This window comes from Gopherus flavomarginatus, chromosome 3, assembly GCF_025201925.1.
Source record: "Gopherus flavomarginatus isolate rGopFla2 chromosome 3, rGopFla2.mat.asm, whole genome shotgun sequence".
Lineage (NCBI taxonomy): Eukaryota > Metazoa > Chordata > Testudines > Testudinidae > Gopherus > Gopherus flavomarginatus.
In genome coordinates this window covers 221,892,127-221,911,434 of record NC_066619.1, presented here as the reverse complement: position 1 = coordinate 221,911,434, position 19,308 = coordinate 221,892,127, and the positions used below count along the sequence as shown (strand labels likewise).

General features: G+C 38.5%; 1 protein-coding gene across 17 annotated transcripts in view; it reads right to left on the bottom strand.

Moving 5' to 3' along the window:
- Window positions 1-19,308, bottom strand: part of TENM3 (teneurin transmembrane protein 3) — an 857,073-nt gene that overhangs the window by 186,205 nt on the left and 651,560 nt on the right. For 12 of the 17 annotated variants that reach the window (XM_050945288.1, XM_050945293.1, XM_050945292.1 and 9 more), the window contains 2 exons: window positions 7,195-7,432; window positions 2,759-2,857 (listed from right to left, as the gene is read on the bottom strand). In XM_050945288.1, the coding sequence (XP_050801245.1) occupies window positions 2,759-2,857; window positions 7,195-7,432 (337 nt within the window). The remainder of the gene's footprint in view (window positions 1-2,758; window positions 2,858-7,194; window positions 7,433-19,308) is intronic. The other 5 variants (XM_050945297.1, XM_050945298.1, XM_050945304.1 and 2 more) reach the window with 1 other exon arrangement.

Below are 19,308 nucleotides of genomic sequence, written 5' to 3'. Positions count from 1 at the left end.
TTTCAAGTCCTACTCCAAAGTATGGGACTGCTATGGCATCTCAAAGAAAAGGTTGCCAGAATTTTTTAACATGGGCAAAAGAAAATATTTTCCCCTAGTCTCATTCTTGGAAATGGCTGAATCATTTTGGTTGAAATTACCCCTCCCCCCGCCAAAATCGGCCTGAGGTATACAACCAGCATGTCAGGTTTCAACCCAAACCATTAGACTTTGGCAAAATTACAATCAGCTCAGAACAGGGTCTTATAATAGGAAACTTCAGGCAACCTCAATAACAGGCAGTGCTACCATCCCAACCTATAATAATGCAAAATTCCCAGCTTATTCCTTTCATATGCAAAAATAAAGAAACAAAATCAACTTTTGGTAGAACAGGGACATTTTGACCCAAAAGCTGAAGGTTTCAGAAAATTATGAGACACTATATAAATAAGAGGTTAAAATGGAAACTGTTATGAAATCTCAATTTAATTTTACTAACGTTGAATCTTCTCCAGGTACTCAAATTTTGGGATTTCGATAACTCATAGTGACGGTATCAGATTTGATTAGGCTAAAGAGAGAGAACAGGCCTTTCACACAAAATCAATTTATTTTACAAAATATGTAGTGGTATATATTCACATATCTGAGATTAGAATAGTGCGCTAAGGTAAAATAAACTGAACAAAACAAAACAATAAGATGCACTTAGAAATTTCTAACTGTCTTACAATAATTAATCAACTGTGCACATTCTGTAAGTCAGAATATTGCTAAGGACTAGGCATATGCATCCTTATAGCTTACTTTAGAATGTCTTTTTTATTATTTCAAATTCAGTATATTAATATGCTCTTCACCGGGCAAATAAAAAATAGTAAAAATTAAACAAACCTTAAGAAACAGCATATTATAATGTAAATAATACACACAACATGAAAACAAAAGAACAAATATAAAATGATTCTAGCTGTGACACAGTGTGTTAGTGTGGTTGATAAACTGCATCTACATGCTGATAGCATACTGTATTCTCAAATCTATTATGCTTTTGAACTGATGTGTTATCATCTTTGGAAAACTTTCACACCAGGAGGTGATCCCTGCTGTAGTAATTTAAAAAATGAAAAGCTTACAAACAAGATACATTTTATTGCTGTGTTACCTGAATTAGTATCAGCTAACAGTAATTTCACATAATGTAGCTCCATTTGCCAAAATATATACATTTTGGGCTGTGCATTACAAATGTATGTAATATGAATCTGTATGTTTCTACGAAGTCTGCTAGTTAGCAGATACTTATCTGAATGAGCATTGTGTGGTCCATGTCCCCTAGGGGAAACAGCATTTATTCCTTTTTATTTATTAAAGTATACTTATGTGTTTAGTTTAAAAAAACAGAAAAACCTTAAGAATTTACCGTGGCTTTTTGTAATCTCTTCAATTTTGATTAAAATTAATTAGATAAATTTAATACGAAACTATCATATTGATTTTAATCTTCGACTAACTGGAAATTAAAAAGGCTGTTGAATGTTGAAGTAGATTCACTTATAGTGGAATATTTTTATATCAACTAGTTATTGAGGATTAGATACTGATTCTCTTATTCGGGTCTTATGTTTTGTAGCATCACTGATTTCAATGGTACAGTTCTTAGAGTAAGATAAGCAACATGAGTGAGGATGTCAAAATTAGGATATATTAGCTTTTGTTTTAACCATATCATTAATAAAAGGACAACAGAACAGATTTATGATGAATAGTTTACTTCTGAAATTCACCATTTTGTATCAAGTCGCACTGTATTCTTAGAAGCTGTGTTCCTTTCTCAGTTATTTCCTTTGTGGGGTTTGAATCTAAATAAACTGCATTATGTGGCAATAAACTGCCAGGACTGCAGAAATGTAGTCCAAATAGAAGATATGTAATATAATATATTAATATAAAAACTTAAATGCATATGGAAAAGTTGTATAGAGAAAAAATATTTAGAAATTTATTGAAATATTTACTTTAAAATTTTTACCTCTGTGGAATTCTCTATTACCAGACATATTTATTAGCTGCTCAGATTTTACACTGGATGCTTTAAAAAGTTAATGCAAAAATTAAAAATGTAATTTTTAATATTGAAGGTTCTTCCTCTTTGATCTGTGGTTTTATTGCAATAACATTTCATAATATTTATTTAATAAAAAGCAGCTGAATTGTAAATATCTTATAGACAGGGGCAGCTCCAGGCACCAGCGCACCAAGGGCATGCCAGGGGCGGCAAGCTGCGGGGGGCAGCCTGCCGGTCGCAGTGAGGGCAGCAGTCAGGCTGCCTTCGGCGGCATGCCTGCGGGAGGTCCGCCGGTCCCACGGCTTTGGTGGCAAGTCAGCGGCAGGTATGCCAAAGGTGTGGGACCGGCGGACCTCCTGCAGGCATGCCGCCGAAAGCCACCTGACTGCTGTGCTTGGGGTGGCAAAATACATAGAGCAGCCTCTGCTTATAGATTAATGGCCTGATTCTGGAAGCTGTGTACTCAGTTTCCATCAGATACTTGTTTTCTTAAATGTAAGTTCACAAAATATGGCATTCAATGTTTGATGTACTTCTATTTTTACAATAATAAAAACTACAACAGCTTCAAATGTAATTTTAAAAACTGAACCAGAAGATAGGAGAGATCATCCCAAATGTTATTTGGACAATTTAATCAGATTTTGAAGTCACATCTTTCATTCTGTGTCAGCAGCTAGCATCATATAAACACTTAGAGTCACCTACCCATCCCCATAACTGTTATCGTGGCATGTTGGAGTAAACACATCCATCTCTATAAGGCTGTCATGACCATTTGCAAGAACTGCTTGATTTCCTAATTTTCTACATACAGAGATAAGATACAAAAACAGTAAATTAGATTGAAAGTTTTCAAATTGAGGAGACTGTACTTTTTAAAGATCACTAAATGCAATGCTAGCAACTTTACTTATTAAAATTATGTAAATAGAGGTAAATCATGAATACAGCTTATCCAATTTGATCAAGTTCACATGAGAAGAACTAGGAAGCTGACTGAAGAGATCTTGAATTTGACTGAAGTGGACGTTGTATTATTGGACAAGTCTATAAATTATCTGCTTTTAGAGACTTAACTCCTTTTCTCTGAAGCACTTTTGGAAGCTTTTATACAAATTAACTTAAGGCTTCCCTACAAATGATTAATACACTGTTTCTCAGTGTCTTAATCAATATAAAAGACACTAGTTTAACTGGAAATCATCCCAATAAAAACACATTCTGGTCTAGTAGTAGAAATGCTTCATCATTTAGATGAACATTTAGAACAGTCCCTAAAACCTTCATATTCTTAAAAGAGGTCTTGGCCTAGTTTGCTGACTGATTTGGAAATGACAAATCTATGCAATTTTTTGCAGTGCCGCCTTTTAGACTGTTAGTGCTTTAATTAAATGCTTCAAAGGTGTTGAAATATTTGCCAGTCAATTATTTCTTTGACAATTTTCTTTTTCTTCTCCACAATAAAATTAGCAGATAATTAATTTAAAACAGTGTAATGTTCCCACCTATTTTATTTTTAATTATAGTTGAAGCCTGAGAAAAGACAATACAGTATTAACATACAACTATAAAGATCATGTTTCGTTTTTTGGCCTGCCTGAATGCTGACAACATAGTTCACGGTCCATTATACAAAATATAATTCCACCTTCTCTGACTAATTAAACGCCTCATATAGCAAATTCAACTAATCATGAGTCAAAGATGTTCTTTTTTTGACTCACACATACCTTAATATAGATGTTAGATAAAATTATAATATTCTAAGAGCTACATTTCAAAAGTGCAGCCTGGGAATTTTTCCATGAACATGGATTCAGGTTACTGGATTCAGGTTACTGTTTAAAATTCCAGAATAGTGCTGGAAAAATTTACTGAGACAAGAGTTAATTTTGCTTTCATGAGAGATGTAAATTTAAATTTACCTTGTTCTGCCTTGTATATTTCTCTAAGGCCTGGTCTGCACTGGGGGCGAGGGTGGGAGAATCGATCTAAGTTATGCAACTTCAGCTATGTGAATAACATAGCTGAAGTCAACGTACTTAGATATACTCACCATGGAATCTTCACTGCGGTGAGTTGACTGCTGCCACTCCTTCATCGACTTTGCCTGTGCCTCTTGTGGCGGTGGAGTACAGGAGTCAATGGGAGAGTGCTCGGCGGTTGATTTATCACTTCTAGACTAGATGCGATAAATCAACCCCCCACTGAATTGCCTGTTGCCTACCAATCTGGCAGGTAGTATAGACATACCCTAAGACACATAATCAAGTGACCTTGCTTTAAAGAGGTTTAGTATGTTTAGATAAGACAAAAAGTATTAAGGAAGAAGTAATTCAATATGCAATTTCATACATTAATAATTTGCAAAGCATTTACCAAGCTATAAGGTAAAAGCTATGGAAATATAACTAATGAGATATCAATACTCAAGAAGATATTCACACTGAGTAGGATGTTAATAAATATTTTATTAAATGACTACAAATGAACCATTTTATTAACACCTAATAAGTAACTACTAAGCTATTTAACCCATATTTATAATGAGAGGCATGCAGTTAATTATCTGCACAATTTCTTTAGATTTAAGCTTCCCAAACAGGGGTTCAACAGACAAAAAGGGAGAGTTACTTTGCACAGCTTGGCTACTACATTCTTTCAAAAGTTGTTGTTAGATTGATCTCATTTTGATTTTCCCAGCAGGTATATTGCTCCTACAGCTGACCATACTCACAGAAGGAGATGGGGAAGAGGCAAATAGTCTAGGCTATCAAATGACCCAAAAAGAATTCATGCAGGGGGCAGGAAATCAGAGGTTAGAAGAAAAAAATAGATTTTATTTACTCCCATCAGAAGAAAGTTATTTGTTGCTTACTCTCAGTAACCTCACTATCATATAAAGGGGATATAGAGAGATGAAAGGAGGTACTCATGTAATGGAAGGTTTCATAAAACTTTAAGGAAAGATAATCCTTTATATAAAAAGGCCAGGAATCCCTGCTGCATGTTATTGACCGGTTACCTCACAGTTTAAATATTTACTAACAGCAGTGTTTTAAACTACAAATATTGACCGAAGATAGAAATAGCAAAACAACAAAGACTCTATTAAATATAAAACTGCATCCAACTTTATACAATATATATCTAGAAATCCACCTCCAAAATCAAAATGAGAATGTCTCCAAAAGTATGGATGCTAAAACCCCTTTCCGTATACTTTGCTTTCTGATGCACATATACACAAAAGCAGCCTACACACTACTGAGCTATTCCCAGGAGTGAGTCATACATCATTCACTGATCAGTCATCACCAGCCTATGCCTAGAGAGACAGAAGAATGGCTATCTACATACAACTGACTTTCACATTTTCTGTCTTTAAATGACAGTTGTGGAAAAATTGCAGGACATCTAAGTTAGGTAAAAAAAAGCTGAGTATGGGCATAAGCTAAAATAATTGCTAGAGATGAAACAAATCACTATATAGAGAAACAGATAAAGGCAGAGACCTAACCCAGATAAAGTTTTTAAAATAGTTGAAATTGAGCCTGAGAATCACACTCTATAGGGGATCTTAACTAAAAAAGGAAAAATCAATGACAAATAAGACTTGTTCTTCACCTCAAGAGTTCCAACCAAGTGAGACTATTAGAGAAACTACAGTAGGATTGTGTTGGTTACAATGTGAGATTTTCACATTTCAGCTCATATTTAAGGGTTCAGGGACTGGATGTTCAAACACTGTCAGATGTTAAGATTAGCAACATTTAAAAGATGTGACAAGAGTACTTTGCAAAAATATTCCATCCAGTTTGGGAAGGGCATCCTAGTTTAAAATGTAGATCCTTCTTTTTACACACACAATGAAAAATAGATGTCTGTTTTTCTCCTGTGCCAACCCTGGGCAATAAAAGCAGGCATCAAGAATAACAGGAATATACTGCAGATTTACAGGCTGTCCCTGAAAAAGCTTAATATCTTAGCAGTGAACTCTTCCCCAGAACCCATTCACTTATTCTGTAAGTGGATTGTTTCTTAATATGGTTAATAAATAATGCGAACAGTGTAATCCAATCCCACAGTGACTGCGTATCATAAAAAAATACACAGTAGTTTTCAAGAAAGATAAGAAATAGAGTAGCCGAATCTTGTTTTATTCCCAAAAAATGATTGGAAAGGGAGATTTGAACCTATTGTCTGAAACCCTTGGAATGACAAAGCTCCCTACTGTAGTGTCTAGCTGTAGATCATATGTTTTAAATGAGTCAAAATCTGATTTGGGTATTGTTCAGTCTGCTATACATATATAATAGAAAAGGCTTCAAAGAATGAACTTGACATATATTTCATAAATATTTGTCAAAACAATTATTGCGAATTATGCACATTCAGTTTGATGACTCCGTTGGAAAATTTCTTTTCTCTTTAATAAAAAATTTTCCAACTGACAATAGTGAATTAGTGCTGATTGACTGTTCAGTGAGTGTTAAAACTGAAGGACTTAATGCTAATAAATCCTACAAAAAATCTTTACATATAAATCTTTAACTAAAACAGAATTATCTGCCCATTGTATTTGCTCTTGTAAAATGATAAACAATGATAAATAAGAGAGACAAACTACGTAGCATGTAATGAGAAAGTGAGTGCTCTTGGCCCACCGAACTATAAAGCTTGGAATCACCCTAACTGCTTAGGGTCCTGTCAAAGGGGCAAGGACTAGAGTGCTGAAAAAACACTATGAAAGCCCCTTCCCTCATGAGCTGATCTGTACAGCAGCATTGGTTTGGCTCATATATGTCTGGCAAACAAGGGTGAGCAACAAGTTCACAATAATCATAACCAATAAGGATTATAAACACAGGAGGAAATAATTGTCCACAAAATTAAGACATCCCCAAAGTCCAGTCATGAGGTGATAAACATGGCAAAAGAAAACAGTCTTGTGAAAAGTCACTCACAATGTGGGTTTTGGAGAGAGGGGCAGTAACAAAAATAGCTACATTTATTTTTACATTTCACAACTTTTAATTCTGCTGATTGAATAAGAGGAAATACAACTGGCTGGTTATGACTCTTTTAGTTAAGTGTTTTCATTATAAATTCTACACTCTTACAGGTCCCTAAATGGTTACCTGCTTTCCAGTGGCACATTACTGCCAAGGACCCAGCTGTCCTGCAGCTGGACTGACTCGGGTGTGGTTTGCAGCTCGGCGGGCAAAGCAGCCGGCGGGGCCGGACTCTGATTCCTCCTATTTGTCAATGAGTTTCTGTTAAGGGAGGTGATAGATGGATGATGCTGTGCTGGATGCTGCTTGTGAGAAGGTGGCAAAGGTTGCAGGGTCGACTGGCCTTGGTTATTTGGCGGTTGCTCTGGGAAGAAAGAAAATTGAGATTTGTTATACATCACCCTGGCTTTTGCTACAATCAACACAGAACGAGAAACTGAATATAATCCCATCATCTAAAATATATTTGCATATTATTCTATTAGAAGGCATTCAGTGACATTCTCTAAGAGCAAGTTTACCCTTGATACACAAAGTTCTAATTAATATACAACAGATGGGAAAATTGCGTTTGGTTTTAATCTGTTTCAGTTTTTTATCTGATTTTATTAACACCTACAGAAAACAGCATCTGACAGATCCCCTAATGTGCCTTTAGATTTCAGCTTTTTTTAACAAACCAACCCTGAAATTAAATGGGTAATTTCAGTAGAACACAAAGGTTTTTGAAATGCATATAATTCCTATAATTATTTAATGGAATTTTTTTAAGCTTTATTTAACTGCAATAAATTATTACAAGCTAGTTGCTAAACAGCAGTAGACTACTCTAGTTTAGTGCATTTCAAATAAGGCAGCTCTGCACTATGATCTGCTAATAGATGCTAAGTATTCTTTAGCAGAAGGTCACTCTGTGAAGCAGATGTTGCTTCATGGATATTTAACAGACTGAATCACATCTGATTACAACGTCAGAAGACTCATATACTTAATGACCGTTACATCCATTAGAACACACACAGAACAGATTTTCCAATTTCACACTATGTGGTACAACTACATTTTGGAGTAAGTCACAGGTGATCAGAGTCGTGCCACCAAGACAGTGGTGGAAATGTTTTGTTCCTAAACTAAAAGCCATAATAAAACATAATAGCCATAGCTAATAAGTCAGAGGTCAGAAAGCAAGCTGTTTTATTTTTAACGATCTGGGGCTAAGGATGTGCTTGACAATATTTACATAAAAAGTTGTCAGACTTAGGTAGGATCTAACTAGATGCTGAATGGATTTGGCTTCAACACATACACATTGTCAATCTTTGAATGTAGTTCAACATTTTTTAAGTAATGTATTCACATGTTATTAATATAAATGCATGTATTAAACAGAACAACAGACTAGGGTTACATTTCCTTACACTGTGAATGCAAGCAGTCTACTGAGACTAAAAACCAATTATTGCTGCATGTTTCTGATAGTCTCTAATAATCCATATCATAGTAATTTAGCAACCAATGATTTTTCGCCCTCATGAGCATTAGGGATAGTTTTTTTGCATATTCTTTTCTTGGAAGACCATTCCCACTTCCAGTGAAGGGGTTTGGTTAATTACTTTGCTGCCGTGTGAAACTAAGTGTCTAAATTATAGTAAGGTTGAAATATGCCTTTTAGAAAGTGGCAGGGTTAATATATTCCATACAGTTTTGTTGAGTTTAAAAAACAAAACAAAAACCTCTACTAAATTAACAAGAAAAATTACCAATCAGGCAGCATACAATTAATCAGTTTAGTCTTTTCCAACACCAATAGGTGTCATCACATATGATAAAAAATCACTATGGAGGGCTTTAAGGCACATTTTAACAAGCTAACTACAGGATAATTTAACAGGCTAAAGCTGGGAAAGATTTTGTTTTCAAGTCTATTTAAAATTTTATCTGATTTAGATTAGGGACCAATTATCAACTGTCACAGAATTAACTATGGTGCATATATATATGATTACTAACACAACAGGGAGCCATACCACAAGCATATGAAAATAAATCCTTTTCCTTTACTGGATAATCTAAAGTAATGTTTGTCTCATAAATCACATCTTTCTTTCTTTCTTTCCTTCCTTCCTCTGTTCAATTGCTATACTTGTCTAGCATTATTTCCCTCCTCTTGTACAAACTTCCTATGATTGATGCAAGAGCCTTTTCCTCTGCAGTTCCTATCAACTGAAACATTATTCTGGAACTTCTCCGCCTCTTCAATTTGTCTTCTCATTTAAAATTTCAATTGAAAGTCATTTTCTTTTTGTCTGGCATTTTATTTTCATACCACAGAAAGCAGATCCAGCTCCCTCCTTCACGAAAACAGAGAGCCCATTTGTAATACAAGTGATGTAGAGCTGCTGTACAAGAGAGGGTTAGGTGTAAGGAAGATACAAAGCCTGTAGGATGTAAGATCTGCCATAGCACAGATCCATTCTGAAGATAGCTAAACAGATATACATAGACGCTAAAACTAGGAGTGTTACCACACCCGCTGGGTTGAAGTAATCATAAAAACTCAAATACATGGTTTCTGCCTTCAGCACCCTACTATAAAAATTATTCCAACATTACTGCAGATATACAGCACCTCTGTGGAGTAGGGGCTTGGGGCTATTTCTGCCTATCTGCCCAGCTCACAGCCCAGCTACTTCCAGCCAGCGTCTGTGGTCCAGATTTGTGCATAGACATATTACTTATAGTAATTCTACAGAGCCTTCAAGACACCACATGTAGACACTCAAAATAATGCCATATGATAGTATAACAATTAGATGATATTTCCCCCTTAAAGACTATAATTAAAATGTATAGCATGAAAAAGAACTAGAATGTCAAAGATTAGACAATGTTGTAAGATAGATAGGGTCGGATTCTGCACTCCACTTTTAAGTCTCTGAATCAGGGTGCTGAAGCTGTTACTCTCCACTGTGTCCAATTATGGTTTGAATCTGGTGGAGAATCAGTACCCCACAGTCTTAAGGTAGACTCAAAAAATTGTGAAAAAATTTAAGAGATGACAAAAAATTCTTACAAATTATGTAAGTATGATAGGTAAATATAACATGACAAGTGGGTGGGTTCCATAGATTTTTGCAATATTAGAACTACTGAAAATTAGTTATACCTACAAATTGCTTGTCTTAAGATACATAGAATCATAGAAGATTAGGGTTTGTAGAGACTTTAGGAGGTCATCTAGTTCAACCCCCTACTCAAAGCAGGACCAACTCCAACTAAACCACCCCAGACAGAGCTTTATCAAGCTGGGCCTTAAAAACCTCTAAGGATGGAGATTCCACCACCTCCCTAGATAACCCATTCCAGTGCTTCACCACCTTCCTAGTGAAATAGTTTTTCCTAATATCCAACCTAGACCTTCCCCACTGCAACTTGAGACCATTGCATCTTGTTCTGTCATCTTCCACCACTGAGAACAGCCTAGCTCCATACTCTTTCCCCTTCCATCCCCACCCCAACTCTTCTGCAGACTAAATAAGCCTAGTTCCCTCAGCCGCTCCTTGTAAGTCATGTGCCCCAGGCCCCTAATCATTTTTGTTGCCCTCCACTGGACTCGCTCCAATTTGTCCACATCCTTTCTGTAGTGGGGGCCCCAAAACTGGATGCATTACTCCAGTTGTGGCCTCACCAGTGCCAAATAGAGGGGAACAATCACTTCCCTCGATCTGCTGGCAATGCTCCTACTAATGCAGCCCAATATGCCATTGGCCTTCTTGGAAACAAGGGCCCACTGTTGACTCATATCCATCCACTGTAATCTCCATGTTCTTTTTTGCAGAACTGTTGCTTAGCCAGTTGGTCCCCAGCGTGTAGCAGTGCATGGGATTCTTCTGTCCTAAGTGCAGGACTCTGCACTTGTCCTTGTTGAATCTCATCAGATTTCTTTTGGCCCAATCCTCCTATTTGTCTAGGTTAGTCTGGACCCTCTCCCTACCCTCTAGCATATCTCTCTCTCCCCCCTAGCTTAGTGTTATCTGCAAACTTGCTGAGAGTGCAATCCATCCAGATCATTAATGAAGATGTTGAACAAAACTGGCCTCAGGACTGACCCCTGGGCACTACAGTGACCAGGTGTCTGGTTTTCGACCGGAACACCTGGTCAAAAAGGGACCCTGGCGGCTCCATTCAGCACCACCAACCCAGTCGTTAAAAGTCCAGTTGGAGGTGCTGCGGCGCTAAGGCAGGCTAGTCCCTGCCTGTCCTAGCATCACGTTGTATCCCAGAAGCGGTCAGGAGGTTTGGCTCCTATGTGGGGAGCGACGGGCTCTGCGCGCTGCTCCCACTCCGAGCACCAGTGGGAGCTGGCGGGGGGGGCAGTGCCTGCGAGCGAGAGCAGTGCGGGGAGCTTCCTGGCCCCCCGGGCTAGGACCCGGACCTGCTGGCTGCTTCTGGGGCGCACGCAGCATGGTGCCAGGACAGGCAGCCAACCTGCCTTAGTCCCATTGTGCCACTGACTGGGAGCCGCCTGAGGTAAGCCTGTACCCCAACCCCAAGCCCCTACCCCAGCCCTGAGCCCTGCCCCAAACCTGGAGCACCCTCCTTCACCCCAACTCCTCATCCCTGTCCCCATCACAGAGCCCTCACCCACTCTGCACCACAACCCCAGCCCAGAGCCCCCTCCCACACCCTGAATCCCTCATCCTCACCCTCATGCCAGCACCCTCCTGTACCTCAACTCCCTGCACCTCACGCACTCCGAATATCTCAGTCCCATTCCCCAGCCTAGAGCCCCCTCCTGCACCGCAAACCCCTCATTCCCAGCCCCAACCCAGAGCCCGCACCCCCAGATGGAGCCCTCACCCTCCCGCACCACAACTCCCTACCCCAAGCCCTCTCCTGCATCCTGAACCCCTCATTTTGGCCCCAACCCAGAGCTCACACCCCCAGTTAGAGCCCTTACGCCCTTACCCCCTTCCACATCCCAATCCCCTGCCCCAGTCCAGTGAAAGTGAGCCACCAAGGGAGGAGGAAATGTAGTGAGCGGGGGCGGGGCTTCGGGGAAGGGGTTGGGCTAGAGTGTTTGGTTTTGTGCAACTAGAAAGTCGGTAACCCTATGGTACACTCTGCTTGATATCAAGCCGTTGATCACTACTCGTTAAGTCCGACGATCTAGTCAGCTTTCTATCCACCTTATAGTCCGTTCATCCAGTCCATACTTTTCTAACCACCTGGCAAGGATAATGTGAGAGACTGTATCAAAAGCTTGGCAAAAGGTTCATTCATTCCTACCTGCCAAAGTGAAGTTTTTAAATTATGAATGTCATTATTGATTGATCTTTTTTTCTCCTAGGTTTAGCATGCCAATTCCTTGAACCCATAACTCTTGTAACTAACTGCATAAAATCTGTAGCAGACATTTCAATCTTATTTCATAGATTTGTAAGGAACATGTCAACATTATAAAAGTGGTAATTATGATGCCATAGTTAGGGTTGCATCATACCCCTATTTAAACCCCAATTTTCATGAATAAATGACTAAACAATAGTTTGCTTTTTATAGCATCTTTCACACAATATCAAAGTACTTCACAAACAACTAAGCTTCCCAACATCACTGTGAAATAGTGACATATTGCCATTCTGATTATATACATGGGGAACCTGAAGCAGAGAGAGGTTAGGTAACTGGCTGAGTGTTACATGAGAAATTTGTATCACAGCCAGAAGAAGAAACTAGAATTCCTGGCTGTCAGACCCACAATACCAGCCTTCTTCACCTTTCTATATTTAAGGGCCTGAGACAGGCACATGGAGCCTCTGTGATTACACTGGTCTACAATTTTTGAGAAGTCATCTGCTTCAGAGATCAATTGTGATATTTATTATGTATTTTGATATGCTGAATTCAAAGATGACAATTAAAACAACTGATTGGCTACTGTTTCTAAGATATTTAAGTTTTTACATTTTATGTCTACGTATATTGTGTAGATAGTAGAATTTTAATCATAAATTGTAAACCTAGGTCTTTTCATGTGTTTATGGTTGCTTTACATGAAAATATTTCACCTGTCCTGTTTATGTAACACTTTAAAAATCAGCAAAAGGGTTATATAAATAAAATTTATTATGAAACAAAAGGCAAAAAACTACTATGTACATAGTTTAGTCCTATTCAGTGTCTACTCGATGCTTCTTGGCTTGTCTCTTGTATTCATTAAATGGAGCATCTCTTGTCACTGTCCAGCAATAGTCTGCAAGCATTGATGGGCTCCATTTGCCCTGATAGCCTGCCAGGAGATTCCACTGCTGTAGTCTGGAGCGCAACAGCTCTGCCTTACTCTTGAGTAGTTCCAAATCCCTGACAAGGTCATTCAGTTCACCTTGTGTTATGAGGTGTGGTTCAGAGGAGGAGGATGGGAGAAAATGTGGGTCCTGTGACATTGATGGTTCAGGACCAGAAGTTTCATCCTCTTCCTCTTCCTCGTCTGACTCAAGTGAGAATGATTCTGGTGCATCAGGAACCGGCAGTCCTTTTCTGTGCGGTACTGGGCGTGTAGCTGATGGAATGTTTGGATAATGCACAGTCCACTTTTTCTTCTTTGACACACCTTTCCCAACTGGAGGCACCATGCAGAAGTAACAATTGCTGGGATGATATCTTGGCTGTCTCCAAATCATTGACACTGCAAAAGGCACAGATTTCCTTTTCCTGTTCAACCACTGGCGAAGATTTGTTGCACAAGTGTTGCAGCATATGTGTGGGGCCAACCTCTTGTCCTGATCTTCAGTTTTGCAGCCAAAAGAAAGGTGATAGGCTTTCTTAACCATAGTGGTTATACTGCGCTTTTGTGATGCAAAAGTCACTTCACCACAAACATAGCAGAAGTTATCTGCACTGTTCACACAAGTACGAGGCATCTCTGCTCACTTTGGCTAAACAGAAATGTGTCCCTTTGCAAAATCAAACACTGACAAATAAGAGAGCACGACACTGTATGATTTCTAGAGCTGATAGAGGGCAATTTGTTCAGCAGAGTGATGTAAGCTTCGCTATGATTGCATCATCCATGACTTCTAGGAATAACATGATGCAATTCATATCATGTATGATGCAATACCAGCTTCAGATTGCATCATTCATTGTTTTGCCTAAAAAGCAAGTACTGTCCAAACCCAGTCATAGATTTAGTCATAGTTCCAGTCAAAGATGTATTTTAGTCATTTCTGGTTTAAATTGAGATCCCTTCCCTTTATAACTCACTTATCCTCCGCCATTCCCACATCAAGGGTCGTATATACTGACCCAATAGCATATCTTGAAAACTAGAGCCAATCAACAATTTTAAGCATCATTTTCGTTCTCAGTGACCCAGAATTAGTAAAGTTGGACTACATTTATTTCAGAAGCATTTTGGCTGTAGAGCAGTGATTATTGGACCATGACACGGATATGGACTTCTTGAGCTCTGCAGCCTTGATTACTTCTGGTTCTGGAAAATGTAAAGAAAATACTTTCTCTGCTCCAGCACAAATGTCAGAATAGACATTCTGCAGCTCCTTCCTTCAAAGTTGGCTCTTCCTCTATGGCAATCAGCATCTTGGGAAACAGGCATCCTAATGGAGGGAAGCGTTCTTCCCTCATTTGTGAAAAATCAGTGAATTTAGGAGCAATTCTGACATGGCCTAAGCTAAATATATAGGCTTCATGACTGATAGCTCCATTCTGATGGTAAGCCAGGAAGAAGAGAGTGGGATGATCCAACATGAAGGCTATAATAGGTACAATGACTGTATTGGAAGGAGCAGGTAAAGGGCTCCATTATGGTCCTGGGTCTTACTGACACTGGAAAGTTGCAACAATCTAACTTAAAGTGGATTTTAAACTGATTTAGTTAAACCTGTGCAAACTTTTGTCTGAACACACACATTCTGATTTAAGAATGGTTTATTTTGGCTTAGTTTAAACAGATTTCTAATAAACTAAACCACAATAAGCCTGGTTTACACAAAATAGATTGTCTGGACAGAGGGTTTCACAGGTTTAACTAAATCTATTTAAAAATCACAAACTGTTCAACTTTCTTGTGTAGACTAGGGCCTAGTTACACCAGAGCAACCCCACTGAAGTAGTCATCTTGTGGAGATATTCTATGCAGCTAATGCAAATTGGCCCAACAATAACCCATTGAAGTAGCGTTACCCAAGTACAACAGACATTTTAACCTTCGTGTAGCATTGACTGCATAAATCACTGTCAGATAAATGCACATCAGCCTATGTACGAAACTGATGAATTCATATGAAATGGGATAGAAAACAGTCTAAACATAGTTTTACTCATTTTTCAAAACCTATTTCAATAGTTAACCTGAGACACTAGCAGTGAAATAAATGATTCACTTTAATCCTGGAAGTAAATTATACATATTCTGTAGCCAACCACAAAACCTCTCTCTTTTCTTTTTCAAAAACTAATTTACATTTAATTAATTTTGTCATTTAATTGTTACTGAGGGTTTGGCTACACTCGAAACGCCAAAGTGCTGCCACGGGAACGCTCCCGGGGCAGCGTTTTGAAATGCGAGTGTGGTCGCGGCGCCAGCGCTGGGAGAGAACTCTCCTAGCACTGCACGTACTCCACCTCCCCGTGGGGATTAGCTTGCAGCGCTGGGAGCCGCGCTCCCAGTGCTGGGGCACTGTTTACACTGGCGCTTTGCAGCGCTGTAACTTGCTGCGCTCAGGGGTGTGTTCTTTCACACCCCTGAGCGAGAAAATTGCAGCGCTGTAAAGCGCCAGTGTAGCCAAAGCCTGAATTTCAATAGAATATTATGCAATAAAATGCATATGTGAAAGTGAAAAAAAGGAAGAGATCGGCAGAGAGACAAAAATATAAATTAGTTTATTATATAACATGTATCATAATTATTTAATGCTTTGCAATTTTGAGTTTTAATTCAGAAAGAATGAGAAAAGTACATGAAATATCTACAAAAGAAAGTAATTTGTTATGCGTTTCATATGATATCCATTTAATAACAGTTAAACTACTGAGACTCAACCACTAGCCACTCATCTAAGGAAAAAACTGAGGTTTCATTTGATAAATAATAGGCTTATTTGGTCATTTTAATTAATGTTAAAGAAAATAAAGCTATCATGATGAGCATGAAAACACAAACACAAGTGTTGTGAATATGAAAGGTGTTAGGTGAATACAGTTTTTTAAACAAAGAAATATTTCTGTCAGAATTAACAATTTAGGAGTAGGCAATGTAGTTGTAACCATGTTGATCCAAGGATATTAGAGAGACAAGGGGAGGTAATATCTTTCATTGCACCAACTTGTGTCTGTCTCATCAACAGACGTTGGTCCAACAAAAGATATTGCCTCATATCACCTTTTCTCTCAACTTAGGAGTAGACTGTCAAGGATTCTCCACCAGGAGGAAGTTTTCCCAGGGAATCCTGATGTGGTGACATTGTACGATGAATATCAGTAACCATTAGAAGTAAATAACTAGGGTGGACTATATGCCAAAGAGAACTGGTAATGTGCAACAGAATCCTTAATTTCCAGGTCACCGGTTGGAATCCTGTCCCAGTTTGCTAGTGACCAGAAGTAATTGCCATGTGAACTTGACTGATTGCCCACATAAAATAAGTTGATGGATTCAAAACATTACTTAGTTGACTAGTGGCCATATCACCCAAACCACTATACCTGTAACTGGCAGCCAGGTTGGCAGTCTCGGCAAACATGACTGAATGAGCCAATAGATTCAACTACTCATGGAATTTAAGAGGTATTCTAGTCCAACAGGAGAGGGCTGAGACAGGCTGTTGGCACGACTACTGCCTATACCATATCTGGTCTGCAGATAAGTAAAAATTCAGTCTACAGAGCTATTGATCTGGCAGCATCTTACACAAGTACTAAATGCATTTAATTAATTAAAACAAAAAGAAATAAAATCAATGATTTGATTTTTGAATGCTCTTTATAGGAAAAAAATCTATTTAAATGTTCTTTCATATCAATAACAAGACCTATTCTTTAAATTAACTGCTGAGTTTGTGAACTATTATGGTGGGGTTTTGTTGAGATCCCCCTGGTTTTTATTTCTTTACTAGCAATAGCAGCAACACAAGATATTTTATAATATGTTAAACTTGCAATTGTGAAGATGTTTATTAGATTATTTTTGTTAATTTTTAAGTTGTCTTTGCCATACCTTCTACTTTTAAGTACATTCTCCTAAAATACACACTGACAATCACAAGGGCCCAATCACATTTCAACTTTCCTGATAAATGCACTTGACCAAATGGTGGATATAAAACAATCTATTATCTTAACCACTGCTAGGCATACAGACTGTTACTGAATTAACCCACTGGCTGCTGCACTCTTCTTGAGGGACTTGCTTTTGTATTAGCTGTGTCCTGATAGGGAAGTAGACAAGTCACTTTGATCACAGTACATCTCTCTCTCTCTCTCTCTTTCTCTGTAGTAGTAATATAAAAAGGGAAAAAATCATAGACGTATCTTGATCAAAGTGTGCCAATATTTGCCTCCTCATCAGCACACTGACTACAAGTGGACATGTCATCAAACCACTTGGGAGTGAGGAATAACCAGTGAATTTATCTGCAGACTATACACTGTACAACTGCAGAAAAACCCAGACAGGCCCAAGAATGTGTATGAGTGCGTATATGGGCTGGGGAGCGGAGGAATGGCAGAAAGAGAACAAACGTGAGGGCAAGCTAATAGGATGACAGCAGTCTCAAAAGTGTGACCCCAGGTGCCTCAATATATAAGGGGCAGCTCTTCGTGCGTGTTGAGAATTTGCTGTCTGGGGAAAGATGTCCTTTGTGGGAAGTCTTGTTTCACATTAGTGGTGTGGCTCTGTTTGTGTCTATAGAGCAAATAAAGGTGTGATTGTAGTACAGGTAGGCATACCAACAATACCTTTAATCTACTTTGTGCAGGTAACATTAGCAGAAAAGACATGGCAGAATGGGCTTCTGTATGGGCTAGCTGCTCCAGTACAAGCCCACTGGGGACTCTGAGTATGTCTCTGGTTGCTAGTCTGCACTGAAGTTCCTGCTGCCTGTAGCTGAGTGAACAACTAATAATGGAGTTTTGAGTGGTGGAGTTTGGGAGGGATTTTTGTCCTTTTTCCTCTAGCAGTAGGACCACTAGGAAGAGAAGAGGACAATAACTACTGAGGCAGTACTAGAAGTAACCCAAGGAGGAGAGGAGACAAAGATGATGGTTGGATGCAGAAGCCCTGTGATGCACAGCATTCTTTAATGGATATCTCATGGAAGCTACTTATATAAGAAATGTCACCTGATAGAGCTCATGGAAGGGAAGATCCAAGGATTAAAGATGCAGCTGGAGATAATGATGGTATTCAGATGAGAATTTGAAGCTATAATGCATGATAACTCAAGATTTACTGACACCTGCCAAACAAAAGAATCACAGACGTGCTGCAGAATGTATACATTTATCTAGTGAAAACAGACCTACCAGTAATATTTATATCTGGAACGTTAAAAGATCTGAGGGCAGACTGTCAGAAGGTGAGCATGACCACTTCCCTCATTTTCCAAAGCTTAAAGTAACCGTTCGCACAACTGACTGAGAACACAAATATAAAGTGGGAAGCATTAGCAAAAACTAGGAATTATTCAATGATCACCTATTGGATCCATAATTCCAAAAAACATGACAAAACTTATGATTGGCAAGAAGCCATTACTGTTAAGAGGAGACATATATAAATAAGGGGGGAAGCAGAAGGCAACTGATAAAAGAATCTAAAGTAATTAATGAAATATCAATACCCAATAGAATTAAAAACAATAATAACGCATTTTTAAATATATTAAGAATTTAAAAAGCTCTCTGTCAGATATAGTCCCATAGCTAGATATAGATGCTAAAATTGTAACTGGAGGCAGAAAAGGCAGAAACATTCAATAGATATTTTTGTTCTGTACTTGGAACAAATCAGGAGGATACATCTATCCCATATGATCCTGTGGACATTTTGATTAATAAACTTGCATTGTGCGGAAGTTTAAATTTTTTATGTTTAAAGTTTAAATAGAACTAATAGGACATATGTTAGATGGACAAAAAACCTGATTCACGGGTAGATCTCAACATGTAGTTGTAAATGAGGAGGAGCCATCTCTATCAGACTCCCCCAGGGAATGGTTC